Source organism: Nomascus leucogenys, unplaced genomic scaffold (assembly GCF_006542625.1).
Source record: "Nomascus leucogenys isolate Asia unplaced genomic scaffold, Asia_NLE_v1 Super-Scaffold_258, whole genome shotgun sequence".
NCBI lineage: Eukaryota > Metazoa > Chordata > Mammalia > Primates > Hylobatidae > Nomascus > Nomascus leucogenys.
Genome location: NW_022095769.1, coordinates 2,253,058 through 2,280,933, shown reverse-complemented (window position 1 = coordinate 2,280,933; position 27,876 = coordinate 2,253,058). Strand labels below are relative to the sequence as shown.

At 53.8% G+C, this 27,876-nt stretch overlaps 3 protein-coding genes across 5 annotated transcripts; 1 reads left to right on the top strand and 2 right to left on the bottom strand.

The window, feature by feature from the left end:
• Nucleotides 1-201: 201 nt before the first annotated feature.
• GNGT2 (G protein subunit gamma transducin 2) lies at nucleotides 202-26,392 on the bottom strand. The gene is made up of 4 exons (XM_030808040.1): nucleotides 26,314-26,392; nucleotides 4,604-4,713; nucleotides 3,102-3,207; nucleotides 202-2,641 (listed from the first exon to the last, which is right to left on the bottom strand). The coding sequence occupies exons 3-4, from the start codon at nucleotides 3,183-3,185 to the stop codon at nucleotides 2,516-2,518; spliced, it is 210 nt and encodes a 69-aa protein (XP_030663900.1). The 5' UTR covers nucleotides 3,186-3,207; nucleotides 4,604-4,713; nucleotides 26,314-26,392; the 3' UTR covers nucleotides 202-2,515.
• ABI3 (ABI family member 3) lies at nucleotides 4,708-19,066 on the top strand. Of its 2 annotated transcripts, none has more exons than XM_003278752.2 (8): nucleotides 4,708-6,594; nucleotides 12,341-12,508; nucleotides 13,559-13,735; nucleotides 15,386-15,471; nucleotides 15,704-15,799; nucleotides 16,015-16,172; nucleotides 17,932-18,066; nucleotides 18,392-19,066. In XM_003278752.2, exons 1-8 carry the CDS (start codon nucleotides 6,478-6,480, stop codon nucleotides 18,553-18,555), a joined length of 1,101 nt encoding a protein of 366 aa, XP_003278800.1. In that variant the 5' UTR covers nucleotides 4,708-6,477; the 3' UTR covers nucleotides 18,556-19,066. The 2 variants fall into 2 exon arrangements, with proteins under 2 accessions (XP_003278800.1, XP_030663896.1); XM_030808036.1 differs by having other exon boundaries at nucleotides 6,158-6,594; nucleotides 16,018-16,172.
• Nucleotides 19,207-26,631, bottom strand: PHOSPHO1 (phosphoethanolamine/phosphocholine phosphatase 1). Of its 2 annotated transcripts, none has more exons than XM_030808039.1 (3): nucleotides 26,314-26,631; nucleotides 22,471-22,582; nucleotides 19,207-20,840 (listed from the first exon to the last, which is right to left on the bottom strand). In XM_030808039.1, the coding sequence occupies exons 2-3, from the start codon at nucleotides 22,513-22,515 to the stop codon at nucleotides 20,082-20,084; spliced, it is 804 nt and encodes a 267-aa protein (XP_030663899.1). In that variant the 5' UTR covers nucleotides 22,516-22,582; nucleotides 26,314-26,631; the 3' UTR covers nucleotides 19,207-20,081. The 2 variants fall into 2 exon arrangements, with proteins under 2 accessions (XP_030663899.1, XP_030663897.1); XM_030808037.1 differs by having other exon boundaries at nucleotides 19,207-20,967; nucleotides 26,314-26,615.
• Nucleotides 26,632-27,876: the final 1,245 nt, after the last annotated feature.

Sequence of the window (27,876 nt, the reverse complement as noted above, 5' to 3'; positions counted from 1 at the left end):
AACTGCTACTCTAATCAGAGTTCCACCAAGGGTTGAAGAGCCTCAGGAACAGAGGTTAGAGTTGCCGCTCTGGATCCAGAACCCCAACCAGTGACAGCCTGCATGAAGACAGGAGAATAAGGACTGGGCAGGTGGAAGAAGGAAGCTGTAGCCACATGGCTGATGGCCGCATGACTGGCGCTCCCATCTTTTTTTCCTTCCTTACTGCTGGAGCCCTGTGGAATATTTACCTTTCCTCATTTTTTTGAAGGAAGAATTACTGTCTTTAATGTTTTTTCTTTCTCATTCCTCATCTTTTCCTTCTCTTGAGCAGAGTATATGGAGAGTGGTTGAATTGACACCAGCTTGCAGAATGGTGAGATGGAGTCAGGATGGAATTGGGAATTGGAGATCTTGGGTTTTGACCACAGAGGCCCTGTGACCTCACCCTTGGCATTTGGGCTGTGATCAGCTGGGGAAGGGAGGCTGCAGCTGTAGTATGTAGGATGACTATTAGATTAGGTTTGTTTTCAGAGACTTGCTTTCATTTCTATCTAGTAAACCCTACAAGCCAGAAACTTGGATACCATCCTTGACAACTCATTCTCCCTCACTCATAACTCAAAGAAATGTCAAGATCTGAAAACTTTATTTCCCAAAGAACTCATCAACTTACCTACTGCCCCCGAGACTTATGGCCACTGCCCTAATTCAGGCCTTCCTCACCTCACCCCTGATGGAAAAATCACCTCCTTAATTGCCGTTCTGCCTTCACTCTTTCCCTGTTCAATCTTGTAAAAAGCAAATTTCCAGCCAGGCTTGGTAGTTCACGCCTATAATCCCAGCACTTTGGGAGACCGAGGCAGGAGGATCGCTTGAGGCCAGGAGTTTGAGATCATCCTGGCAATATAGTGAGACCCTGCCTCTACAAAAAAATTTAAAAATTAGCCAAGTGTGGTGGCACACACCTGTAGTTCCAGCTACTTGGAAGGCTGAGGTGGGAGGATTGCTTGAGCCCAGGAGGCAGAGGGTGCAGTGAGCCATGATTGTGCCCCTGCATCCAACCTGGGTGACAGAGCAACATTTTGTCACCCTCTCCCCCAAAAAAGCAAATTTCCTTCTAACATTACCAAGTCATTCCCAGCAAATAAGTTTGTTTAGTTCAGCAAGCAAGACCCCTCTAATCACCTCCAAGCCCGCTCTAGCAGCAGATCCTAAGGATCTAGACCTCTTGACATTCCCACTCCAACCTGATTGGTGCTCCCATTCAAACCATGGTCATTTCTCGTATCATGCCTCTGTTTATACTGGCCCACCAGAAGTGCCATCCATCCACCCATTGACAACTTAACCCTTTAGAACTCAGCTCCAGATATCACCTCCTTCTAAAGGCCTTTCCTGTCTTCCTTCCCAGGACTCAACGCATCCCTTCAGCAAGATTAGGTAGCCCTCCTATGGGATTCCATCATAGCCCTCCCAGACCTCTCTGATGTTGCACTGAGCGCATTGTATCATGAGTGCTGGTTTGTCTGCGGCTCTTTCAGTCCTTTCCTTGCTGGCAAGGCCCAGGAATTGGTCTGATCCATCACTACATTCCCAGTCCTTAGCAGGATCCAGCCTCCCTTCTGCTAACCAGAATCTGCTTAAATACCGTCCTAGGCTTCCTATTGCCCTTAGGATGAAGAAGAAAGTTCCTAACTGAGTTCACCGAAAGGTCCGTCAAGACTTGACCTCAATCTCCCTCTCTAGCCTCATGCTTTTCCAGCCCCCATTATGCACCCCTCGACGGCATTTACATTGACATTGTTCATTGCCCTGAATGTCTCTCGGCTGTGTGTTCCTACACTGCCCTTGACTCTCCCCATTGTAGCATTTATGGACTTAATTGTAAATTGTTTCATGTCTTCTCCGCTAAATTCCATGAAAATAGGAGCCATGTTCGTCTTGCACACTCTTCCATCCATAGTGCCCAGCACTAACAGACTACTCAACAATATTAAAGAAATCATGAAATCATAACTTCACAAACTCTTGTTGTCATCAGGCCATCTGGGGTGATCTAAATGACTAGGAACAGGACCACAGGGTAGGACATGATATGGAGGGACAGGACCCCCCAACCCTGGCCCCCAGCCCAAACTACTCTGGCATGGAAATGCTTTATTCTTAGGATGAGAGTGGAGGGAAAAGACGGAGGGGTTCCAAGGTGGTGTAAGTGCTTCCTAAGGACTGCCCTCTGGGGTCTCAGGGTATCGCAGGCTCCTCACACCCCACCACCCATGGGGCCAACCGCTCAGCCAGCCACACTGTCCTCAGAGTGTTCCCAGCAAGGTCAGCAGAGACTCAGCAGGTGGAGGAAATAATGGGAGAAAAGAGTTGAAGGTGGGAGTGGGGAATGGGTTCACAATGCATTTGTTCAGGGATCTTTACTCATTCTGTGATGAAGAGAAGGTGACAGTTCACTGGCTCCCTGGGGGTCCAGGAGACTTGGGCTTGGCTGAAGAGGGACAGACACTCAGGGTGGGGCTCCGTGCCATCAGCTTATCAGACAGCCGCCTTTCTCCTTGAAGGGATTCTTGTCCTCAGGGATGCCTTTGAGAAAAGGGTCGTTTCCTGCTTGGGCCTCCACATACTCCTTGATTTCCTTTCCCGCTTTGGAAATCTGCGAGAATACGAAAAATGTTTTAGGTCCTTGTTACTTTCTCTGGATCCGTGATTTGGTCAGTGCCGGAAAAACAGGTTTCTGGGCAGGGCAGAGCAGAGACCGAGGCCAAAGAGGAGAAAGACACAGAGGACAGACAGGTGTTCAGGGGTGTGAGTTCTTTGATCTGACCCACAACACTGACCCTGACCTTCATGGGCTGCTTGGCCAGAGCCAGCCCAGACACAGGGCTGGACACGCTGAACTCTCCAAGGCCCTGAAGCTCTCTCCTGTGCTCAGGGAGGCTGGCACCCTCACAGGGTCAACCCCAGCCTTTCTCTGCATCCTACCCCATCCCAGAGGTACCTCCTACTGCTTCTGTGGCCCTGGAACAGTCCCACCACCATTTCGGTCACTTCCTCCTTCCCAGGGCTCATCAGGAACAGGAAGGGAAGAGCAGGGATGGGGCGAGGAGGCTCACCGGAATTCTTGTGTTTTTCACTTCCTTCTTTAGCTGCTCCACCTCCATCTTCAACAGGTCCTTCTCGCTGAGATCCTGGGCCATCCTGCCCTAGACAGACCTGATCCTGGAAAGGATTCATCAGCCAGGATCATAAATCTCATCAGCTCTTCCAGCTCCCTCCACACCTCGACTTCTAGCATCTTCCCTGCCATATCCCTCAGTTCAGGCCCCTCATCATTCAACAGATATTCACTCATCCTTGCATGCCCTGCCACTTCAAGAGTCTGGGGTCAGGAGGAAAGGAAGCTCCCAGTCTAATGGGGGAGGCACCATTTTTGCCTTTGGACTGTCTGCCTATGGAGGAAATTTGGATTGTCTGTCTACAGAGGCATCTATCTGTCTGTCTACAGAGTAAACAGAGAAGAAAGAAAAAGGAGTTTCTTTCAGAGAGGAAGATCTGGGAAGCAACGTTATTGTTTCATATAGTGACTCAGAGTTTTCCTCTTTCTCTCCAGGTCCAGCAAGGGAGAGTATACAATAATGGTCAAGAGAAGGGGGTCTTGGTGGGCACGGTGGCTCACCCCTATAATCCCAGCACTTTGGGAGGCCAAGGTGGGAGGATCGCTTGAGCCCAGGAGTTCAAGATCAGCCTGGCCAACATGGCGAAACTTCATCTCTGCAAAAGGTAGAAAAATTAGCTGGGGGTGGTGGTGAGTGCCTATAATCCCAGCTACTCGGGAGGCTGAGGTATGAGAATCGCTTGAACCAGGGAGGCAAAGGTTGCAGTGAGTGAGCTGAGATCATGCCACTGCACTCCAGCCTGGGTAACAGAGCGCAAGTGTTTCAAAAAATAGAAAAAGATCCCAGGCGCTGTGGCTCATGCCTGTAATCCCAGCACTTTGGGAGGCTGAGACAGGCAGATCACCTGAGGTTGAGGGTTCGAGACCAGCCTTGCCAACAAGGTGAAACCCCATCTCTACTAAAAATACAAAGATTAGGCAGGCGTGGTGGCGGGCACCTGTAATCCCAGCTACTCAGGAGGTTGAGGCAGGAGAATCGCTTGAACCCAGAAGATGGAGGTTGCAGTGAGCCGAGATTGCACCACTGCACTCCAGCTTAGGCGACAAGAGTGAGACTCCATCTCAAAAAAAAGAGACAGACAAGGGGGTCTGGAGCTTACCAGACTCCAACGCTGATCCCAGCTCTGCTGCTTCCTTACTGCTTCCTTAGTGTGGCCTTAGGGAAGTCACTCAACCTCTTTGAGTATTAGTTTCCCCAGCTGCAAATGGGTATTAAAAAAAACCTACCACATGCAATTATTGTGGGTACTAAGAAAATAATATCTATAAAATATTATAATATACTACCTGGCACATAATGAACACTTAATACACTTATTATGACTAATAATGCTATTGTTATTATTCTCACTGCAGGGTTATCAGGAAGGCCTTCCTGGTGCCTAGCCCCAATGATACTAAGAGTAGATCCCAGCCCAGTGCAACCTCAGCCCCTCTCACCTGCCACAGAAGAGCACACTCTCCAAGTCACTCGTCCTGGACTCAGGTAAGGTAGTGTTTGAGCCTCCTAGTTCTTCATCAGCTGAAAATCTTCAGATAAAGCAGATGGCCTGGAAACCAAAATCTCTGATGCCTAAGCTGATCATAGGCTCAAAGTTCTAAGCCCATCACCCGCCTGAGCCTTCAAGCCCTCACTACAGCAGAGCACAGAGACAGACATTCTCCCCACAAAAACAAACTCGAAAACAGAAGCCACCTTTTCACCACCTTACCCTGCATTAGCCTCACTCTTTTGGTGACCTCACTAGCTTAGAGCCCGCAGTGCTTCTATTTCCCCACCTCCACCGTGCAGCCCCACTTACCCGCCTTCGCCTGCTTTCTCCTCCTTCCCTTCCCACCTCTGAGCATGCTCTGAGGCTGTCCTTCCTCCTGACGCAAGTCCTAGACCGGCCCCTAACCTCCTTAACCAAGATGCCTTGTGTGCCCATTGGATCCCCACAGTTTCACCTTACGAATTTCTCCTAGCTCACTCTTCATCCACTCATTCAATAAAAATGTACTTGCTCGCCATGCTGTGCCACTTAGTACTTGGGGCGTGGCCACCTCTAATGCCTCTGTTCAAGCTTCTTTGCTGCCATGCCTCCCCCTGAGCCCTGAATGTGGGTTCCTCAGCACAGGGCCTACATCCTGGTTTTTTTCTTGCTCTCCTCCAAGGAACACCCAAGGGCTATGCCATTTAACAGACATTGAGCTCCTGCTCTGGTTGACACTCATCCAATGACAAGGGACCCGCTGAAGGAGCAAAAGTTAAGGGACCAATATGGTCAGTGGGAGGTCCTCTTATTCTCTACGATGACAAGCTTGGTGGTGGGAGGGGCAGAGAGGAGGCCCGCGGTCCATCCTAACTTCCCTGCTCCAGGACCCAGTCCAACTCTCAGCTGGGAGCTCTAAGAATTTGAAATCAGGACAGGATCCTGGAGGTCGTCTGGTCCAACTGTCCTGTTAATGCGTGAACCACAGCCCATACCTCCTAGGCAGGCTCAGTGCTCTGTCCACTGCTGCTTCCTAAAACCGCAAGTTGATCTGAAATTTGAACCTGGTGCTTCTCAAATCCAAGTCCTTCCTGTTGTCTAATCTGAGTCCCTCACATTACACTTGGTCAATTTCATCTTGTCCTGCCTTCATCAGCACAGAGCATGTAGGGCAGGTCTTCATCACGTGCAACCCTTCGCAGGCTTGCTAACACCCCTCTGGGAACCTCTCTGGTCATGTCTTCCCTGTGTCCAACCCAGACCCCTCTTGCTGCCGCATCGGCTGTTTTCTATTTTTGCTGTGCTGCTGCCCCACAGTCCTCTCTGGTATGACGGATCTCCATATCCTATCCACCCTCCACTCCCCTGTCCCTTGGTGACTCATCCCTGAGCTTCCCAAGGAAGCCCCCACCCTCTGCCCTTTCCTCCTGCCTTCCATGAGTGGAAAATCCACCTCCGCCCCCTATAGCAGGCCAGCCCCCTTCCTCCCCAGTCTCCGACCCCATCCCCCCACCGACCAGTTTCCTCTCCAGGACCAGGGAGCAATCACAGCTGCCCCGACCTTGGCTTCCTCTGCTGGGTGGGATTGGGGGCTGGGCCCCCAAATGGGCCCCTGGCTTCCCCCTTCCTCTGGGCAGGGGACAGAGAGGCACAGGCTCGGGGAGCAGGACTGACTTCCTCTTGTCCCGGAATGAGCATGCCTGCCCTTTGCAAGCAGGTTTGGGTCTCACGCAGAGGAAACCAAAAGCAATAAGAGGGAGGGAAGGCAGAGCAACCAATCAAGGGCAGGGTGAGACTCAAAACGAGAGGGCTCCCTGGGGAGCCAAACAGAGGCTGGGGGTGATGGCGGAGCTACAGCAGCTGCAGGAGTTTGAGATCCCCACGGGCCGGGAGGCTCTGAGGGGCAACCACAGTGCCCTGTTGCGGGTCGCTGACTACTGCGAGGACAACTATGTGCAGGTAGGTAGAGCGGGCGGAAGCCTGACACCCCAGCCCCTGGAGGGGGGACCCTGAGCCCAGCCCCAAGTGGGGCCCCGGGAGCCATCCTGACAGTGCTTGTCCTGGGCCTTGGCTGAGAAATCCTCCCACTCCAGGCTTCGGCTTCATCCCAGACCCCAATACTTAACCCTGACCGCACACTACCCAAGCCCCCACTGTGCCCCTTCTGTCTCTCAGAGCCTCAGAGGTCTGGAACAGACAGTGAGATTCCATCCTGTTCTCAGGTGCCACCGCAGGTTCATCCTTCTGAGTCCTCCCAGGTCAATCCAGAGACCCAAAGCCTCCGTCCTCACACAGATGCTGGCGATCATTCTATTTCCAGGCCGGCTCTGGGTGAGGCTTCAGAAGAACTTCCCAAACAGCGCAGTGAACCTGAGATGGACAAGGGAAAGGGGTGCTTTCCCTGAGTTTGGGAAAGGGAGAGTGGGGATAAGGCAGAGTAGGCTGGGCTAAAGAGAGGGGATCTCATGCAGAGGCAGGGGGATGGCCTACATGACTACTGGGAGCAGGCTACTAGCAAAAGATAGGGAGGTGGCATTGTAGAACAGGTTTTAAATTGTGTGGTTGTCCTGGGGCTAAGAACATAGATTCCTGCATTCAGGGAGGAGAGGCAAGGCAACTTAGCCATGATGGAAATCACTTCTGTTAGTTCACTAATCTGTACAACTATCTTGTGAGACATGTATTATAATTCCTATTTTACAGATGTGGAAACAGTAGCTCAGGGAGGTGAGGTGACTTGTCTAAGGCCACACAGCTCCAAACAGCACAGCCAGGCATTCCTTTTTTTTCGCTCTTGTTGCCCAGGCTGGAGTGCAATGGCTCGATCTCGGCTCACTACAACCTCCGCCTTCCGGGTTCAAGAAATTCTCCTGCCTCAGCCTCCTGAGTAGCTGGAATTACAGGCATGCACCACCATGCCCAACTAATTTTATATTTTTAGTAGAGACAGAGTTTCGCCATGTTGGTCAGGCTGGTGTCGAACTCCTGACACCTCAGGTGATCCACCCGTCTCGGCCTCCCAAAGTTCTGGGATTACGAGAGTAAGCCACTGTCCCTGGCCAGCCTTTTTTTTTTTTTTTTTTTTTTTTTTTTTTTTTTTTTTTTTGACAGGGTCTCCTCTGTCACCCAGGCTGGAGTGCTGTGGCATGATCATAGCTCACATAGCTTCACTGCAGCCTTGAACTCCTAGGTTCAAGCAATCCTCCCACCTCAGCCTTCTAAGTAGCTGGGGCTACAGGTGCATGCCACCATGCCTGGCTAATTTTTTAAATTTTTTTGTGAACACAGGGTCTTGATATGCAGCCCAGGCTGGTCTTGAACTCCTGGCCTCAAGTGATCTGCCCACCTTGGCCTCCCAAAGTGCTAGGATTACAGGCATAAGCCACCACATTTGGGCTTCCCTGAATCCTGATGCCAAGCTCTTTCCTCTCCATCTTTCTGCCTCCCTACACGCTATGTGACTTTATGACAGTTTATTAGCCCTCTCTGTCCCCGGTTTCCTCTGCTCCCTGAAGAGCTGCAGGCTAACCTTGTTACCCCTTGGGCAAAACTTTATTTTTCTAACCTGTACTAACCAAACTATGAGAACAGGCACAGGGACCTCGTAGCATAGTAAGACAATGTTGAAAAAAGAAATAAATGAGTAACAAGTGCTCATCGGAAATGGCAGATTAAAGAGAGTCAGTAATGACAGCAGTTAAAATGCTCTGGACCTTTCTTCTGGGCCAGGCATGTTACCAGCATGGCCTCCCTTCATCCTCGTCTGAAGTCCAGTGAGGCGAGTCCCGTTTCCACTTCACAATGAGGAAGCTGATGTTTGGAAAGGTTAAGTCACTTTCCCAGAAGTCTCCTAGCTAGTGTCAGAGCCCGAATTCAAACGCAGAAATCTGATTCCAGAGCCCACTCCCTATGCCACTAACTGAAAATGCTACTCTGGGTATCATTTCGGTCTGTGTAGATGTTGAGTGACCATCTGCAGATGAGACAGAATGAGGCTTGCAAACCAGCTCATTCTCCTAGCATGGAAAGGCATGTTCCCTCTATGGACAAGGATCCAAGCAGTCCTTTCCATTCCTTCCATAACTTCTGCACACCTCAAAGAGCTTCCGAAGGGATCTCATTTGCACACACAGTGTGCACACACAATTTGGGGTCGCAAAGACCTAAGTCCAATTTCCAGCTCTGCCACCTACCAACTACAGGAATTATGGCAAGTTTCTCCTCTGATTCTCGTGCCTGCCTTCAGGGGTGGCTCCATGGGTTCAATATAAAAATGTATCAAAGCATTTAGCCTAGTGCCAGCCCCTTCAGAAGAGCAGGATAAATGGCAGCTCTTACCATGACCATCATTACCATTCATTGGAAGGGTGGATTATAAGAATCAGTTCTAGGGAGGAGAAGCTGTCCTTGCAAAAATATGCGGAGCATGAGAAGCCCTGACCCAAGTTGGAATCCTTGGACTCCTGCTTCCTTCGTGCAGAGCACTACTAGAACACACAACCTGTTACCTTTCCTGGCCTTTCTGAGGATCTTTGTCTAGGCAAATGCCTAGGAAGGATCTGGATCTCAGAACTGCTGTTACCTAAGGCCTGATTCCCCTACCCTCCATCCCCACCTGCAGCCCCTCTCTCCCCACACCACCCAGACACTAGGAAACCCATGGGGAATTAGGGAAGGCAGACCAGGGTCACCTGTAGAGTTCTCAGCCAGGGTTGATTGAGTTTACAGGCAGGGTAATTTGCATGACGAACAAGCACTCAGCCGCAGAGATGTATCTCAGATGCTTGTCCCTGCAGACCTAACTTCGGGCTAAAAGCAAAGCCAGGGGTCAGTAGGTGTTCAGGCTCCAGGTGCCCAGAGCTGGGCCCAAGCAGACACTTTTCCTGTTTGGGCCAACAATTCCACATGTTAGTTTGGGGAGGAAACTGTACAGAAGAAGGCAGGCAAGCTAAGAAACCTGGGTGGAGATGAAGGAGTAGTCACTGCTCAGTTCTGGGCCTGTTTCCTCATTTAGTAAAGGAAGGTCTTGAACTAAATCAAGACCTGCTATCTTGTCTGGTGTTAATATCCTGGGTTGATTTCTTTGCCTATTCAAGATTCTTGGTGACATATGCTGAGGAGATGTAAGTTTTGTTGCATATGCTAATGCGATGTAAATGACTTGCAAATGAGCATCTCTTTCCTGCTGTTGGAAAACAAAGACAAGGAGGAGAGAGCCATCGCATGGGCTTCCCAGAAGGTTCTGGCTCAGGCTCCACTAGAGGCTCCCAGGTGTCTCTCAGACCTTGCTCTGAGAGTTTGTGGGTCTGTTCTCCATTGACAGGCCCTGAGGGGCACCTGAGGGCTCAAGCAAGGGGACCCCAGTGTGCAGCCTTGCCTGTTGGCCCACTAGCCCTACCCCAGATTCACCCTAGACTTGCCCCCTACCTGCCTTGGAAAGGTACAGGCTAAAGTATGGCAACTCCATGACCGGACCAGAGATGAGGAAGCTGCCTGGGGAACCAAAAGACCACAGAAGTTTTGCCCTAGCCCCCACTGCCTGATCTGGGACCAACAAAAACAATTTCTTGGCCGGGCGCAGTGGCTCACGCCTCTAATCCCAGCACTTTGGGAGGCCAAAGCAGGCAGATCACCTGAGGTCAGGAGTTCGAGATCAGCTTGACCCACATGGAGAAACTGCATCTCTACTAAAAATACAAAAAATTAGCTGGGCGTGGTGGTGCATGCCTGTAATCCCAGCTACTCGGAAGGCTGAGGCAGGAGAATTGCTTGAACCGAGGAGGCAGAGGTTGCGGTGAGCTGAGATCGTGCCATTGCACTCCAGCCTGGGCAACAAGAGCTAAACTCTGTCTCAAAAAACAAACAAAAAAAACTTCTTGCCTTCATCCACAGCCTGCTGACTCCTCCTGCACTGACTGGCAGTGTGACCCTGGCCAGTGCCTGGTACAGTGCCTAGAATACAGTGAGAATGTGCCCAGAGAATGTTTGGGTTCCCATTCGACCTGCTAATTAACTCACGAGTGCATATTTATGAAGAATCTTTTGCGTGTTGGGTGTGATTCCATGACGGGATACAGGATGAAACAGACAAGCTCCCTGCTCTCACGACACTTCCATTTAAGGCAAGGGGGGGTAGATAATGAAGATAATGAAAAAAATACATAGATAATATTTGATAGTGCTAAATGCCATGAAGAAAAGAGAACAGGGTAAATATGATAAAGACGCAGTGAAGGCGTGGGCTGGGGGAGATCTTAGTGTGGTGAAGGAAGGTGTCTCTGAGAAGCTGAGGCCTGCTAATAAGGATTCTGAAAATAAGTACAGCACGTGCCAAGGCCCTGAGGCAGAAACAGTTCAGCTTGTTCAGGAACAGAAACCCAATGGCCAATGTGGCTGGAGGGGAGTGTGTGAGAGGGGGAGTGGTGAAGATGGATTAAAGGGGATGAAGGTGAACAGAAAGGCAGGAGCCAGACCTGGAGGGGCTGTACGTAGGCCACGGTTAGAAGCTTGAATTTTATCCTCAGGGTATTGGAAAGCTATTAGAGGGAATGAATGAATAAAGTCCCTCTGTTCTGGGACTCAGTTTCCTTATTTGAGTTCCCAAACACCAATCTGCAGACTGGAGCTAAACAAAGAGTCACATGGAAAGCTTTTTTTTGGTTTGTTTTTGAGACAGGGTCTCACTCTGTCATGCAGGCTGGAGTGCAGTGATGTGATTTTGGCTCACTGCAACGTCTGCCTCCCGGGTTCAAGTGATTCTTATGCCTCAGGAGTAGCTGGGATTACGGGCACGCACCACCATGCCTGGCTAATTTTTGTATTTTTAGTAGAGACGAGGTTTTGCCATTGTAGCCAGGCTGGTCTCGAACTCCTGACCTCAAGTGATTTCCCAGCCTGGGCCTCCCAAAGCAGTGGGATTACAGGCGTAAGCCACTGCGCCTGACATGGTCTGTTGTGTTTAAAAATGTCGGCTGGGCACGGTGGCTCACGCCTGTAATCCCAGCAGTTTGGGAGGCCGAGGCGGGCAAATCACCAGAGGTTGGGAGTTTGAGACCAGCCTGACCAACATGGAGAAACCCTGTCTCTACTAAAAAAAAAAAAATACAAAATAAGCCGGGCATGGTGGCGCATGCCTGTAATCCCAACTACTTGGGAGGCTGAGGCAGGAGAATCGCTTGAACTCGGGAGGCAGGAGAATCGCTTGAACTCGGAACGCAGAGGTTGCGGTGAGCCGAGATTGCGCCACTGCACTCCAGCCTGGGCAACAAGAGTGAAACTCCATCTCAGAAAAAAAAAAAAAAATTGAATGTCTGCTTTAGCCAGTGTTGCCTTCCTCTTTCCTTTCTACTATTCACCCCCACTATTACCCCTAAAAGGACAGCCTGTTAGTGAAGTCTTCAGGAGGGTCGTACCATCATCTGTACTCAGTCCTCAGCTTGACTATTTGAGAATGGTATCTTTCCCTCCCTTTGCATCCATTCCCCAGGACTGCAGGCTCACTTTTTTAAAGTGAATTTAAAGTATGTTGTAGCAAGTTCCTCTTGCTACAACATCATTCTGCTGGGAGCCACCTCAAACATCTAAGGGTTGCTGCTCTCTCCCAACCCAGTCCCCACTTTCCCTATATCCTCTCCCATCCCACCCCAGCCAGCCAAGGACCCAGTGGAAGATGCTGGCCCTTAGGCCAGGGCTGTGTGTATTTCAGGCCACAGACAAGCGGAAGGCACTGGAGGAGACCATGGCCTTCACTACCCAGGCACTGGCCAGCGTGGCCTACCAGGTGGGCAACCTGGCCGGGCACACTCTGCGCATGTTGGACCTGCAGGGGGCCGCCCTGCGGCAGGTGGAAGCCCGTGTAAGCATGCTGGGCCAGGTAAGGGGCGTGGGGTGTAGGAAGGCATCTTGTGTCAGGCCTCAACTCTTCAGCCCAACTCAGACATTTGCTACATCAAAAGTTCCTTCCTGCCTTCCGCTATGTCCAAATGCCCAGCTCTACAGCAGAAGGTTGGCACTTCCCAAGTTTTTGGACCTCCTTATCTCTGTGGCTACACTACAAATTCCCTGAAGGCAGAGCTTTTTCTTTCTCGGAATTCTGTCCTGGATATGAGAAAGTGTTATCTACCAATCACAGCAGGGCCCTATACAGCGAAGAAGCAAATGAACCCTGTTTGCATCTAAATACAAGCAGTGCCCTCATAAATATCCCAGACCCAGGGTGCTAGCTTGACAAGGTCATCTTCAGCCCTAGAAGCACTGCCACCACCATACAGTATACACCCTCCACCCCGCCACAATGTTCTAGCGCACACACCCTCCTCCTTCCTTCCTGGATCCTTGACCGAGGAATTGCCCTATAAAGCACATGCACAGACCCAGCCACACATTCAGCTTGGCCTGTACATCACCCACATGTTCAGTGGGTGGGGTGTGTCTTTTCCTCCCCCACCACAGACCAGAGGTCCCACCCTTTCGAACTGTAGGCTTTCTCCATGGAACATTCTGAGAGGAAGTCAATTCACTTATTTGTCCCCCAAAGGGGATAGCTGATCCAGCCACCATTCTCTGCCACCTCCATATTCTCCCCCTCTGCTCCCAAGCCAGCCGCGTGCTTGTCTCTTCCTGGCATCCCCAGGGAAGTTGTGTTTTCTCTTTTCCTCCTGTTCCTGCTCAGCTAATAATAACCCTTACTCTCTTTCCACCAGGAAGTTGCTCCAAAGTGGCTCCATCCTTTCCTGCTACTTTTCCCAATTGCTATGTAGCCTGGTGGGGGGCGGGGGCTGGGGGGAAGGGCCCTCTTTTTCTAGACCTGGCTGCCTCCCATGGTCCCTATCCCCAGCCCAAAGTCTTTATCTTCTTCCTCTTTAAGGGGAAGGGCGCTGGACACAGACCACCCCTCTCTGTCACTTTGAACCCTGTCATGCAGATGGTGAACATGCATATGGAGAAGGTGGCCCGAAGGGAGATCGGCACCTTAGCCACTGTCCAGCGGCTGCCCCCTGGCCAGAAGGTCATCGCCCCAGAGAGCCTGCCCCCGCTCACACCCTACTGCAGGAGACCCCTCAACTTTGGCTGCCTGGACGACATTGGCCATGGGATCAAGGTAGAGAGAGGGGCCCTCCTCTTTCCCTCCAACCCACCCTCTCGTGCCTTGTGGCCCCCTTCCCTCCAGACCCGCAGTTCTTCTGCACGTTTTGTCCCCACTTGCCTCTCCTTTCTTTCCCCGCTCCCTGCAACCACCACTCTGAGCTCTTCCCCCTCTCCCTAGATTTTGTAATCCCTCCCTCCAAAACTGGTCTGTACCGTCCTCGGAGGATCTGCTGAGTGTGAGATCCTGAGCAGCCCTCGCCGCTCCCCCCCAACCCCGCCGCCCCGCTCCGCCCCGTGGGCACCGGGCGTGTGGGAAGGGGAAGAGGGGGAAGGGAGGATGTCAGGGTGTGCATGAGAATGGCTCCCAGCCACATGAGAACAGCAACTTCCTCTGTCTGGGGGTTTGAGGTCACTGCACTGAGCAGTCACCCCAGAGCTGCTGTGGGTGAGAAGAAGCGGGGATACAGCCACACAAAGCGAGATTGGTGAAGAGAGGGGAGCATGGCGCTGGCGTCTTCTCAGCCCATGTCCTTCTGCGAGGTCGGAGAGGGCATACACTCACACCCATCCCAACTTCAATTCCTGTCTCCACACCTTAACATTTCTGTATCAAAATGAGCTGCTTGATATCCTTAACTTATCAACCCCCCTTAAAGGGGAAACAACACTCTACCCTTCAACCACCAGGCCTCCTCCCCACCAGTAGTTCTCTGTTGTCCAACTTGTATTCTTTTTTTGTTTTTGAGATGGAGTTTCGCTCTTGTTGTCCAGGTTGGAGTGCAATGGCATGATCTTGGCTCACTGCAACCTCCACCTCCCAGGTTCAGGTGATTCTCCTGCCTCAGCCTCCCAAGTAGCTGGGATTACAGGTGCCTGCCACCATGCCCGGCTAATTATTATTATTTTTTTTTTTGTATTTTTAGTAGAGATGGGGTTTCTCCATGGTGGCCAGGCTGGTCTCGAACTCCTGAACTCAGGTGATCCGCTCGCCTCAGCCACCCAAAGTGCTGGAATTACAGGTGTGAGCCACCGCTCCCGGCCCAACTTATATTCTTTGTGCTTCAGCTCAAATCTCTTTTGTCTTACCCCTGGTGAAGCCTATGAGTTAACACTGTACCCACCCCTTGGGGAAGTCCCATTGGTAACAGAAGTTCCCTCTTTCATGTGGGCATGCACCCTGTCATTTGCGCATCCCCTCTGAGTGGCTTGGCTCCTGCTCCTCTCTGCCCTAACTCCCCAAAGCCAATTCCACAAATCTTCGAAAATGACAGGTGGGACACTTCTAAGTGTGATGTGTCCTCTCCTTTCCCCATCCCCTCCTCAGCCCAATCAAAGTTAGGGACCACCAAGCCAGGGCCCCAGCTTCCTGGGCTCTGAGATGGTCTGGGGGAGGGACGGGGGTGCTGGGCCCACTCAACCCGCTGTGGCTGTGCAGAGGAAGTGGCTGTCGGCTTTGGTAGAACTGAGTCCCAGAACCCAGGCAATGACAAGGGGGTGGGGTGGGGGAAGTGTAGGAGAGGGGCCTGAGAAGTGGAAGTGGGAACTGGCCGTGCTGGGCTCTCCCTCTGGTTCTCGTCCGCCTCTCCTCCATTTCCTCTTCGGGATGAGGGTTGGGGGCGGCCCCTCACCCCAAATGTCAGCCCTACCTCCCGCTCCTTCGCAGGACCTCAGCACGCAGCTGTCAAGGACAGGCACCCTGTCTCGAAAGAGCATCAAGGCCCCTGCCACACCCGCCTCTGCCACCTTGGGGTGAGGCCTCGCCACGACGCCAACTAGCCTAGCCCTGCGCCGCGCGACCCTGAAACTCTCCTCCCCTAGCCTCGCCACCCACCCCTGGCGCCCCTGGCTGCTCAGGCCGTCATGCTGGATGCCTGGCACCAAACCTCCTCCTCGGCCATCTGCCCTTCCTGCTCGCACCCGGCCCCTGCTGGCCAGAAGCCTTCCTCCTTCCTCCTAATACCCACTCCCCGTCCCCCGCCAGGAGACCACCCCGGATTCCCGAACCAGTGCACCTGCCGGTGGTGCCCGACGGCAGACTCTCCGCCGCCTCCTCCGCCTCTTCCCTGACCTCGGCCGGGTGAGACCTACAAGCCCACGTGGGTGGCTGGGGGGTGGGAAGTGGCTTTTGAGAGGGGCCACCTGCCAGTGGTCATAGTGACTCCTGGGCTTGAAAGGACCCAGTTACTCCTGGGTCACACGTGCAGGGCTGGGTTCAGGATTGGAGGGGTGGGGCCAGTTGGGGATGCTGCATTAGGGAAGGCGTGTCCGACAACTGGGCTCTCTGGTGTTCAGCAGCGCCGAAGGTGTCGGTGGGGCCTCCACACCCAAGGGGCAAGCAGCACCTCCAGCCCCACCTCTCCCCAGCTCCTTGGACCCACCTCCTCCACCAGCAGCCGTCGAGGTGTTCCAGTGGCCTCCCACGCTGGAGGAGTTGTCCCCACCCCCACCTGGTAAGGAGCTCCGCCCTCCTCTTCCCAACTGTGGGGTCGTTTTTCCGCCTCCTGCCACTCCCCAGCCCACCTCTCTTGGATCTGCCCCAGCCAGCCTCAGTGAACGCCTCCTCCAAGGAGCGCAGCACAGGAGCGAAAGGAGGCAGAGGAAGTGAACTATCATAACTTAGCGCCTGCTGTATACCAGACCCTGTGTTCGAAGCTTCTCATCCATTTTCTCATTTAAACAATCCTAGCCGGGAGTGGTGGCTCACCCCTGTAATCCCAGCACTTTGGGAGGCCGAGGCGGGCAGATCACCTGAGGTCGGGAGTTTGAGACCAGCCTGACCAAAATGGAGAAACCTGGTCTCTACTAAAAATACAAAATTGGCCGGGCATGGTGGTGCAAGCCTATAATCCCAGCTACTCGGGAGGCTGAGGCAGGAGAATCACTTGAACCTGGGAGGCGGAGTTTACAGTGAGCCGAGATCGCACCATTGCACTCCAGCCTGGGCCTCCAGCCTGGGCAACAAGAGCGAAACTCCGTCTCAAAATAATAATAATAATAATAATAATAATAATAACAAACTTAATCCTAAGGGCCAGGCGGGGTGGCTCACGGCCGTAATCCCAGCACTTTGGGGGGCTGTGGAGGGCGGGTCACTTGAGGTCAGGAGTTTGAGACCAACCTGGCCAACATGGCTAAAAATACAAAAATTAGCCTGGCTTGGTGGCACGTGCCTGTAATTCCAGCTACTCAGGAGGCTGAGGCAGGAGGATAACTTGAACCCAGGAGGCAGAGGCTGCAGTGAGCCGAGATCACCCCACTGCACTCCAGCCTGGGTGACAGAGCGAGATTCCCTCTCAAAAAAATAAAATAAAGGTCGGGTGCGGTGGCTCACACCTGTAATCCCAGCACTTTGGGAGGCTGAGGCAGGAGGATCATGAGGTCAGAAGATTGAGACCATCCTGGCTGACGCGGTGAAACCCCGTCTCTACTAAAAATACAAAAAAATTAGCTGGGCGTGGTGGCGGGCGCCTGTAGTCCCAGCTACTCCGGAGGCTGAGGCGGGAGAATGGCGTGAACCCGGGAGGCAGAGCTTGCAGTGAGCCGAGATCGTGCCACTGCACTCCAGCCTGGGCAACAGAGCGAGGCTCAAAAAAATAAAATAAAATAAAATAAACTTAATCCTGAGAGGGTCTTTACCACTCTCCGTTAATAGATGAAGCCACTGACCCTGAGGTTCAGTGACTTGCCCAAGAGCCACCCAGCTAATAAGAGGCAGAGTCTGACTGTCCTCTACTGCTGGATCTTTCAGGGCTTACTGAGCACTTACTATGTGCTAGCAGCACTGTGGGAAGACCAGGACAGGAGAGGGCTGTAGGAAGATTGCATGAGATGGGTGCATTCTTTTTTTCTTTTGAGATGGAGTCTCACTCTGTCATCCAGGCTGGATGGAGTGTGTTGGCAAGATCTCAGCTCACTGCAACCTCTGCCTCCTGGGTTAAGCCATTCTCCCGCCTCAGTCTCCCGCGTAGCTGGAATTACAGGTGTGTGCCACCATGCCCAGCTAATTTTTGTATTTTTAGTAGAGACGGGGTTTCACCATGTTGGCCAGGCTGGTCTCGAACTCCTGACCTCAGGTGATCTGCCCGCCTTGGCCTCCCAACCCGCCTGGCTGAGATGGGTGGATTCTGGGGCCCAGCTCTTGAGCAGTTCCCTGACAAACTGAAAGAGATTCCTGTGCCACACTTACAGCCTTTCTGCTTTTCCCCCAAGATGAAGAGCTGCCCCTGCCACTGGACCTGCCTCCTCCTCCACCCCTGGATGGAGATGAATTGGGGCTGCCTCCACCCCCACCAGGATTTGGGCCTGATGAGCCCAGCTGGGTGCCTGCCTCATACTTGGAGAAAGGTACCTGACTTCTGGGACTGAGGGGCACCGGATCCCACTTCCTCTGTTGCCCTGACCCCCATTCTCCTCCCTCTGCAAAGGTGTGAATCTATCCCCCGGGCCCCCCACACAATTTTTCTGACGAACTGACAGAACTGGGGAGCTGGCAGCTGGCCTGGTATTAAATATTAACTAAGCTGGGGAGGGGTCCTGAAGGCTTGCAAGAAGCCCCCCAAGATGGTCCCTAGAGTCTAGTACTTGAGACCCTGCATCCCCAAGGCGGTGGGGGGTGAGGGGGAGAGGGCAAGAGGCGTATCTCACAGCACCCTCTTCTCTTGCCCTGCAGTGGTGACACTGTACCCATACACCGGCCAGAAGGACAATGAGCTCTCCTTCTCTGAGGGCACTGTCATCTGTGTCACTCGCCGCTACTCCGATGGCTGGTGCGAGGGCGTCAGCTCAGAGGGGACTGGATTCTTCCCCGGGAACTATGTGGAGCCCAGCTGCTGACAGCCCAGGGCTCTCTAGGCAGCTGATGTTTGCACTGAGTGGGTTTCATGAGCCCCAGGCCAAAACCAGCTCCAGTCACGGCTGGACTGGGTCCACCCACCTCTTGAGCTGTGAGCTGTGTTCTGTCCCTCCTCCCATCGTTGGGGGAAGGGGTCCTGGGGAGAGAGAATTTATCCAGAGGCCTGCTGCAGATGGGGAAGAGCTGGAAACCAAGAAGTTTGTCAACAGAGGACCCTTACTCCATGCAGGACAGGGTCTCCTGCTGCAAGTCCCAACTTTGAATAAAACGGATGACGTCCTGTGACTGCCCCACAGAGATAAGGGGCCAGGAGGGATTGAAAGGCATCCCCAGTTCTAAGGCTGCCGCTAATTACAGCCCCCAACCTCCAACCCACCAGCTGCCCCAGAAGCAGCATCTTCCCATTTCCTCAGTACCCAAAAAGTGCAGCCCACATTGGACCCCAGACACCCCTCTGCAGCCATTGACTGCAACTTGTTCTTTTGCCCATTGCTTGCTGTGTGTGTGATGTGTTCATATGTGGCTGGGCACTTGCCCAAGAGTGGGAACGATCTCCCTGACTTAAGCGGGGCTCTCCGAGAGCACCTCACTGTCAACTCTGAGACTGTCGCGCAAGAGATCTCAGTCATTTCTTCCCCCTTCACCTCCTTTATAGTTGTAAAACACCAGAGGAAGGAGGGGCTTGGGTTTCGCTGGTTCTGCTTAAAAACATCATGGCTTTCTGTTCCAAGGGGGGGATGCGTGGAGGGCCCAGCCCGCGAGGGTGACTTTGGTGAAGTCCCTGGTCTCTTGCTGCATGGACGAGGCTGGGGTGCAAGGAGACACCGTCACACGCTGCGAGGTTACTGGCTGTCCGGACCCGAGCCGGACGGTGCGCTACCTCGTACCACCACCAGGAGGCGATTGTTCTGGCTTTTCCTTTGGGGGTGCTAGAAGGGAGTGCGGGGGTCGGGAGGCAAGAGGATGTAGACAGCACAGAAATAGTGTGGGGTTGCGGTGGGTGAAGCAAGATCGCAAAGGCCTGGGGCCACAGGTGGAGACCCTCTTCTGCCTCTGTGGGGAGTTCTTGTGGCCAGGAGAATTTCAGGATCCTGGGTTCCCCCCACAGTAGACTGGAGGCGGGGCGGTCACGCAGCCCGAGGCAACAGTTACAGCGGCGGGAGATGTTCCTTCTCTCACCTGCTGGGGAGCCCCTTCCTCCCAGTTGGGAGGACCAGGAAACAATGCTGCCTTCCAAGGTTTGCGCGCGACCCCGCGATGAGTCAGACTCCAGAACTCAACCGTGCACAGTGGAGTGGGGGAGGCAGCCGAGGTGGGTTAACTGCATAGATAGGGACGGCTCTGAGCCCCCTTCCTCAAGCCCCCAAATATGAGATTCCAGAAATTCCCAGAGGGACATAGCAAAGCCAAAGGGAAAACGGAGTAGTAAAGCTAACTGTCTTTCCCGAATCTCCCTTCCCCGCCCCCTCCGCCGTTGGCCCCGGTACCCCCCTGCAGGCGGCCAGACTCAGCACGACTTCAGCACTTGTTGCAGGTGGAGGCGCACGTCTGCAGCCGTTTCCCAGGGCACCACGCTGGCGCGGAACGAGCTGGGCTCGGCCTTCTGGGCCTCCTGAATGAGGCGGTGCATGGGGTAGCCGCGGCGCGGGAAGGCCACGTCGCCGCCCGCCAGCAGCCCCATGGGGCAGAAGTCGTTGGCGCCGTCGCCCACGTAGAAGAGGCGCTCGAAGTGCACGCCGTCGTGGGCTCGCTCGCGCAGGTAGTCGCTAAGCACCTTGTGCTTGCACATGTTGGCGGGGCAGCGCGCGCAGCTGTGTGTGTGGAACGGCCGCAGAGCCAGCAGTCCCCGCGCATCCGGCCCCGACGGGTTGCTGAGGATGCGGCGGAACAGGCTGTGGTGGCCGGCGGCGCGCAGCGCGCTCTCCACGCCAAAGGTGTTGGCATCGGAGATGAGAATCACCTCGAAACAGGCGCCCTGTTTTGCCACAAACTGCAGCAGGTCGCCCATGCCTGGCGACAAAGGGATGGCTTCATAGATGGCGCGCAGGTCCCGCGGCCGCACGCCCTGCTCGCCCAGGTACTTGAAGACGCGCTGCATGTACTCATTGTAGAAGCCCTCGCGGTAGGTGGCTCGCAGGCTCTCCGGGAGCCGCTGGCCCGGCGCGGCGCGCACGATCGAATCGTCGCTGTTTTCGTCTACGATAGTCTCGTCGAAGTCGAAGGTCAGGAGGAAGCGCGGCGCGCCCTGCGCGGCCATCCCGCCGTCCTGGGAGCAGGGGGGAGAGCAGCAGGAGGAGGAGGAGGAGGGGGCAAGCGAGAGGGGGCGCGGCAGGAGCCCGCCCGGGAGAGGCTGGTTAGCGGGCCACGGCCAGAGGCGCTGGCACATCCAAGACCTGAGGAGGACCCAAGTCTGGTTAAGCTGGGAGGAGTACCCAATGCCACCACCTCTATCCCCAACCTTCCCTGACTACTCCAGTGGCACCTCTTAGTTAACTGCAGTGGGGTTTATGCCCAGAGAGCTTCTCGGCACCTGTTTCCGCTACTCTCATCCGGGCCAATGGGGCTTAACAAGGGTCAAAAGAAGGGAAGAGCAGCTTCCAAGGATCACCACTTTGGGGAGGTTTCTGGACTGGACTGTTTTGGAGACTTCCAGTGGCCCCTGTTGTTGGTGTGGATCAAGAGAGAGTGGTGGGAACTCTCCCCTCCCTCATTCCCTGAGGCAGAGTCAAGGGAAACCACCCATCCACCCAACTGGACCAGTTTCCTCATTCTCCTTTTGGGCCGTGGGGAATCTATGGCTCTCTGGGAGCTGCTTCCAGCCCAATGGCACTGGACAGGGGTCTAGGGATGGGGCATAGCTTCTCCAGGGAGTTTTAGGGCCCTGTGCTGACAGCTCATCACTAATCACTTGCCAGTTCCCCAGGAGGAACGTGTCAGCAGGTGGGGTTTCTGCCAGAGTCCGAAGCAAGCGGGCAGCAGGAGAAGCAGTGGGGCTTGGGGAGGTAAGAGCCTCCCGCATCAGGCCACGACACACCTGGGAGACAGGTAAGGGAGAAGAGAGCAGCAGTGGCTGAAAAGGCAGAGGAGTGGGAGGGGCCAGGTAGTAGGGACTTGGGGGGTGTGGAGGAGAGGGCTGAGAGGAGGTCATGCTAGGGGACCTTGGAGACAGACTGCTGGACAGGAAGAGAGCAGGGGTAGGGATAAGGGAGTTCTAGGAAGTGGAGACCTTGGGCCAGATTCATGTTGGAGGGGAGGTTGGTAGGCAGCATGGGAAAGGACAGAGGACAACAGGAGACATGTCTGGGCACAAGGAAAGGCAAGCAATGGAGGCAGCAAGAGCCCTCGGCAGCAAGTTCCCATCACCTTTGCCTGCCAGTGTGTGAGAGGTGCAGAGGGGCAGTGAGCAGGTGATGTGCAGCTTCCAGATACCCACACACTGCTTTTCTCCCACCCAGCTCCCACCCCAGTTAATTGAGATGGGATTGTTCCTCTTTCTGGTTTCTTCCTAAGCCCCTCTCTCATATTCCTGGCATGCTTATGGCCTGGCATGCCTTGTCAAACAGAAACCCAAGCTCCTCATTTCAGAGCTGGGATTTCGATTGGCTATCTGCCTCCCTAACCAAGCTGTCCCTTCCACCTCATCCCTAGAGTCACCCTCTGGTCTCATCAACATCCAGTGGGCATTTCAGTGGCCCAGGATCCTTCAAATTGCAGATATAAAGCATCAGGACCCCACACCTGGGATGGAAGCTTCTAGGAATTAATGAAGCCCCAGTAGAGGTGAGGGTAAACCTAAAATGGGCTGGATAGGGCCTCTCCCAATGCCCTATGGAAAGGTGATGGAAAACCGGGGGCTGAGGCCTCATCCGAGGAGACCCATGGAAGGACCCACTTACCCTAGATAGGCAGCGGAGGCCAGAAACTGGAAAACAGCCACTCATTGTCGGTGCATTACCGTGGGCACCACCTGTAGGGACTCTGTTAGCCTCCAGCCGTTGTCACACGTTCCTGACAACCACAAAAGTTCATTTGAGGGTGCCCAGTCAGCTGCCTTTGCTTCCACCAGGAATACCCACCTGGCCCTGGTCCTTCTGCTGAGCTACAGGAGGCACTCCCAGGGTCTTAGCAAAAACAACCCCTCAAATAGGCCCAACACCTACAACTCTAGAGAAGTTTCAGATGGTATTGGAGACCCAGAGAAGTTAACTGACTTTCCCAAAAGTCACCCACTGTAAATGGCAGACAGATCTCAAACCCACATGTGAGCCTCAGTCCAGTGTTTTTTCTCTAGTATCATAATTGTCCCTTAAATGTGTTTGACACATCATAGTTTACAAATCACCTTCACTCATATTCTCTCACTACTCATCAGTCATGAATTCAGCCAATGAGAAGGACTCAGAGAGGTTAACTAACCAGCCACGCTGTTTACATGGGGCATAGACTGCTTCATGAACGCTTGCCCGCAGCTTTGCCCTCCCCAGGCCCTCAAAAAGGAAGGAGATGACCAAAGTTTACTATACCATAGCTGGGGTCTGGGACCCCCAGCCAGGTCTCACAGATGATCTGGGAATGGCCTCCCTGTTGCTTTCAGGGGTCCGGCAGTCAGACAGGAGAGTCAGGTTGAAATCTCGGCAAGACTTTGGTGTGGCTTTGGGGACTGGGTTTAACCTCTTGGGGACTTCACCAAGACAGTGGCACAGGACACCACCTACAGCTTCCAGTGCCTCTCTACTCTCCCACCTGTGCTCCTGGGGTTGAATGAGACCAGAGGCAGCTGGGACAAGATTTGGAAAGATAAAGAGAGCCAGGAGACAAGACCTTGAGAGAAGCAGAGGTCTGGCTGGCTGCTGCCCTCTGGTGGTGACAATGGTGATACTGTAAACCCCTCTGTCAAGGTGACACTCTCCCCTGACTATCCAGGAGGGAGAAGCAATTGCCCCAGGACAGAGACAGGGACATCCCAGGAGCAGGGCACAGGCTCTAGCACTATCCCTCTTGCGGTACCCCCTCCCTCACAACAACCGGACCACACGTGTTAAATCCTTCTGTAGGGATGGAATGCGGCTGTCAGTTTTTTCCAAGAACTTCTAATCCAGGAATTAGGAGAGGTGGTCAAAGCTGAATGAAGCAGTGGGCAAAGAGAGGGTGAGGGATGGGAGAGAAGACAGGTCAAGGAGGAGGTGGGAGAGAAGGGGAGGGTTGCATGAGGGACAAGGAAATGGCATGGGTTGGAGCTGTCCCCAGTCCCTATCTGGAGGGACTTCCAACTTTCCAGATTCCCAGCTGATATCACATGTCCAACCTCAGCCAGGCGATTTATAAGAGAAAGGTCAGGGATGCCACTCCCCTTGTAAAAGCAAACAGGACAGGCACATGTGGCACCTGGAGAAGCAAGGGGCAGATACAAAGATTCCAAGGGGTCACCAACAGCTACCCAGAGACCAGCTTTCATCCCATAGAGAAGGGTCTCATTACTTTGCCCTTCCTTCCTTCCTTCCTTCCTTCCTTCCTTCCTTCCTCCTCCCTCCCTCCCTCCCTCTCTCCCTCCTTCCTTCCTTCCTCCTTCCCTCCCTCTCTCCTTCCTTCCTTCCTTCCTTCCTTCCTTTTCTTCCTTCCTTCCTTTTTTCTATTCTATTGATTATTAATTATGGTCAAAACTTCTTATTTTTTCAGCCAGTCAGGGTGGCTTAAGCCTGTAATCCCAACACTTTGGGAGGCTGAGGCAGGCAGATCACTTAAGTCCAGGAGTTTGAGACCAGACTGGGTGACATGGCAAAACCCTGTCTCTTTAAAAACAAAAATTAAGGCCGGGCGTGGTGGCTCACGCCTGTAATCCCAGCACTTTGGGAGGCCGAGGCGGGCAAATCACGAGGTCAGGAGATTGAGACCATCCTGGCTAACATGGTGAAACCCCATCTCTACTAAAAATACAAAAAATTAGCTGGGCGTGGTGGCAGGTGCCTGTAGTCCCAGCTACTCGGGAGGCTGAGGCAGGAGAATGGCATGAACCTGGGAGGTGGAACTTGCGGTGAGCTGATATTGCGCCATTGCACTCTAGCCTGGGCGACAGAGCGAGACTCTGTCTCAAAAAAAAAAAAAAAAAAATTAGCCGGGTATGGTAGCTTGTGCCCATAGTCCCAGCTACTTGGGAGGCTGAGGCACGAGGATCACCTGAACCCAGAAGACAGAGGTTGCAGTGAGCTGTAATGGTACCACTGCACTCCAGCCTGGGTGACAGAGGGAGTAACCCCATCCCCAACACACACACACACAACTCCTCATTTCTCATCATAAAATACAGTTACATTTTCCTGCTAATAATAGTATGTAGGGGATTCAGTTAAACACTTACTGTTTGGTGAGTTGCCCTTGTTTCTTTTAGTCTCCAAAGCAGAAAGTCAGGCATCTTGGGTTTCTTTCCCAGAAAACTGAGAAGGCCATGCCGTGACACCTCGTCCCCACCCCACAGGAGTCAGAGGAACCCCTTCCCCAGTTGGAATTTGGCTCCTGTGATGCCCCAAAAGGTCTCTCACCTCTGACACCTTTGTTCTGAGTCGTCAAATCCTTTTGTGGTCACCAAACAGAGTCCCTCAGAGTAGGGGGCAGGATCTGAGCTTCTCTCACAAGCCAGAGCAGGGAGAAGGGCTTCTGGGGGGGTTTCAGGGAGTCCATATTCTAGTCCCACCTAAAAGCAGTGCCTGCCTCCTTAATTCTGCACCGGGTCACAGATCCCTGCCTGCTTCTCCCACCTTTCACACAAATGCTCTTGGATTAAATCTGTGGGAAGGGGGTGGGGGGGAAACAGGCCCCTCTCTGATATAGGCCTTAAGTTTGAAATTCTCCTCTTACTGGGCAGATGGAGTTCCTAGAAAAGTTTTGGGATAGTTTTCCAAAGGAAATGTGCAGAATGAGGATGGGGAGGCGAGGACTCCAGAAAGACCACAGTAACAAGCCCTCTCTGTCCAAAAACAAGTCTCCTTGTATCAATCACCAGAAATCAGATCCAACAACTAAGCTAGAATTCCCTCCCTCTCCCAGACAGTGCTCCCAAACATGATCATCTTCCTTGCTCACCACGCCTGAGCAGCAGATAGGAAAAACAGAGGCCCAGAGAGGTCAAGCTAACATCCTGGGGGTCACACAGCGTCGGAACCGCGATTAGAACTCAGGAGTCTCTGGCGCCTCTTGGGAAAATTGCAACTGGAGCTCCCCGCTTGGCCCTGGAGACTCCCGTGGGCTGGGAGCTTGCGGTTCTGACCAGCTGGCGGTGGTGGCCCTGCACCCTGGTGCCAGTGAGGCGTCTGGGTCTAGCAGTCACGTCTGGGCACTCCCTGGCTGGGAGGACAAGCTGGCAGGGGATCCTAGGGGCAGGGGCAGGGAGGTGGCAGCTGCCGGTAGGGTTGGGGGAGAGATATTTTTAGAGGTGACTAGGAAGCCAGCACTCTGGCGCACCCCCAGCTGGCGGGCGCTGGGCTCCAATGCGTGCGGGGGGTGCGCGGCTCGGGGAGGGGTATTGTGGGTGGCAGGGAGCAAGGGGACACCAATTCCTTGGCTTTGCCAGAGTCGGGGACGGAGGGATACCCCAGCACTATGTTCCTGGGTAGGAGAGAGGAGTCACTCCTGAGCTCCAGAACTCCCCCAGTGCCACGCGCGTGAAGGAGCGCCTTCAAACTCCACAGCCCCCACCCCACGCCGGGACCCCAGCCCTCCCCTATCTCCCAGAGCCCAGGACTCACGTGGGGGCGGCGGCGGCAGAGGTCTGTCTCGGCTGAGTTTGGAGTGTAAGAAGTGGGGAAGGGGCTAGCTGAGGTATTGGGGCGCAGGATGGAGCAAGGGGTGCTTACGGGAATTGGAGGGGACGCGGTGTCTTATCCACCCCCGGATTTCTGGGCTCCAGCTCACGAGTCCCTCCAGTCCCGAGGGACTGAGGATGATGTGCGTCTGAGCCGTCCCCTCCACTTGCCCCCCATCCCCCCGGGCAGCCGCCGCGTCCCCTTTAAATGCCCGGGAGCCGGAGCCGGAGCCGGAGCCGCGGCCCGCGCTGCGGCTGCTGCAGCCGCGGAGCCCACCGCAGTCCCCACACGTCACAAGCGACTGTCCAATCACAGCGACGCCGGCGCACATCAAAGGGGCGGGCCGCCCGAGGCCACGCCTCCCTCCTGCCCCGGAGGCTCCCGGAGCGCCAGCCAAGGTGGGATTAGGCTCTCGGGGAAAGGGTGGCAGGGTGGAGATGGAGCGCTCCCTTCCGAGGAGCGTGGGTGGGGGCATCCTCGCTAGAGCGGCTGTGGACGTACTCTAAATCCCTGCCTACACACCCAAAATTGCTAGGGCTGTAGACTTTCTCATCCGCCGCCTCCAGGGCTCCGGTTCCTGAGATTTGCAGAAGTGCACCTCCACCTCCTGCCCATTCCGCTCTCGCATCCTAAACCCAGTGGGAGGCACGGGATGACCCAGCGGAGTCGCAGCGTCCCGACCCGGCCTTCGGTACCCTTTCCTCAGATTATAGGTTACTGAGGATTGCGGGGGATGGCGGGAGGAGTGACTCCCCGGCCCCACCCCTGCCCGTAAAGTTGGTGGAGTGGGTGGTGACAGACACTTTGCCCCTTTTGCAGATGGCCCTATAAATAAAAAACACACTTTCTCCCCTGCTTCCTGAGTCTGTTTCTCTCCACCCTAATCTCCTCCTTTTTGGCCCTCAAAGCCTGCTAGTGAGGAGAAGGAGAGAAGATTGTGTTTCGAGAGGAAAGACGTGAAACTAGTATTTACTGAGAACATACTATGAACCGGGCATTCGGGCTAGGTCGCTGCGTTTATGGCTGAATGTTCACAACACTCGAGAAATTATTTGCCTAGCCGTTCAAACCCGGACACACCTGACTCCACTGGGTCACAAAGGGGTGTGTAGGTGGGGAGAATGCACTTTGGGAGGCCAAGGTGGGAGGATTGCTTGAGCCCTGGAGTTCGAGACCAGCCTGGACAACATAGGGAGACCCCATCTCTACAAAAAATTAAGAAATTAGCTAGGCATTGTGGCATGCACCTGTAGTCCCAGCTCTACTCGGGAGGCTGAGGTGGGAGGATTGCTTGAGCCTGGGAGGTGAAGGCTGCAGTAAACTGTGATCACAACACCACACTCTAGCCTAGGCGAAAGAGCGAGACCCTGTCTCAAAACAAAACAAAATAAAACAACCACAACAAAAAAGAGTGAGCTTGTCTGGGGTCACCCAGCTGGTAGGGCTGGGGTATCAACCTGATTGCCTTATTCATCACCCCATACTGTCCCTGTCATTGTCTGTCAT

Excerpts from the sequence above, each read along its gene's own strand:
- PHOSPHO1 (XM_030808037.1), bottom strand. The coding sequence starts at position 20,960 with ATGTGCCAGCGCCTCTGGCCGTGGCCCGCTAACCAGCCTCTCCCGGGC.
- ABI3 (XM_003278752.2), top strand. The coding sequence starts at position 6,478 with ATGGCGGAGCTACAGCAGCTGCAGGAGTTTGAGATCCCCACGGGCCGG. Across the intron at positions 6,595-12,340 it reads GCGAGGACAACTATGTGCAG|GCCACAGACAAGCGGAAGGC; the intron begins GTAGGTAGAGCG and ends TGTGTATTTCAG. Across the intron at positions 18,067-18,391 it reads TGCCTCATACTTGGAGAAAG|TGGTGACACTGTACCCATAC; the intron begins GTACCTGACTTC and ends CTTGCCCTGCAG.
- GNGT2 (XM_030808040.1), bottom strand. The coding sequence starts at position 3,185 with ATGGCCCAGGATCTCAGCGAGAAGGACCTGTTGAAGATGGAGGTGGAG. Across the intron at positions 2,642-3,101 it reads TGAAAAACACAAGAATTCCG|ATTTCCAAAGCGGGAAAGGA; the intron begins GTGAGCCTCCTC and ends GTATTCTCGCAG.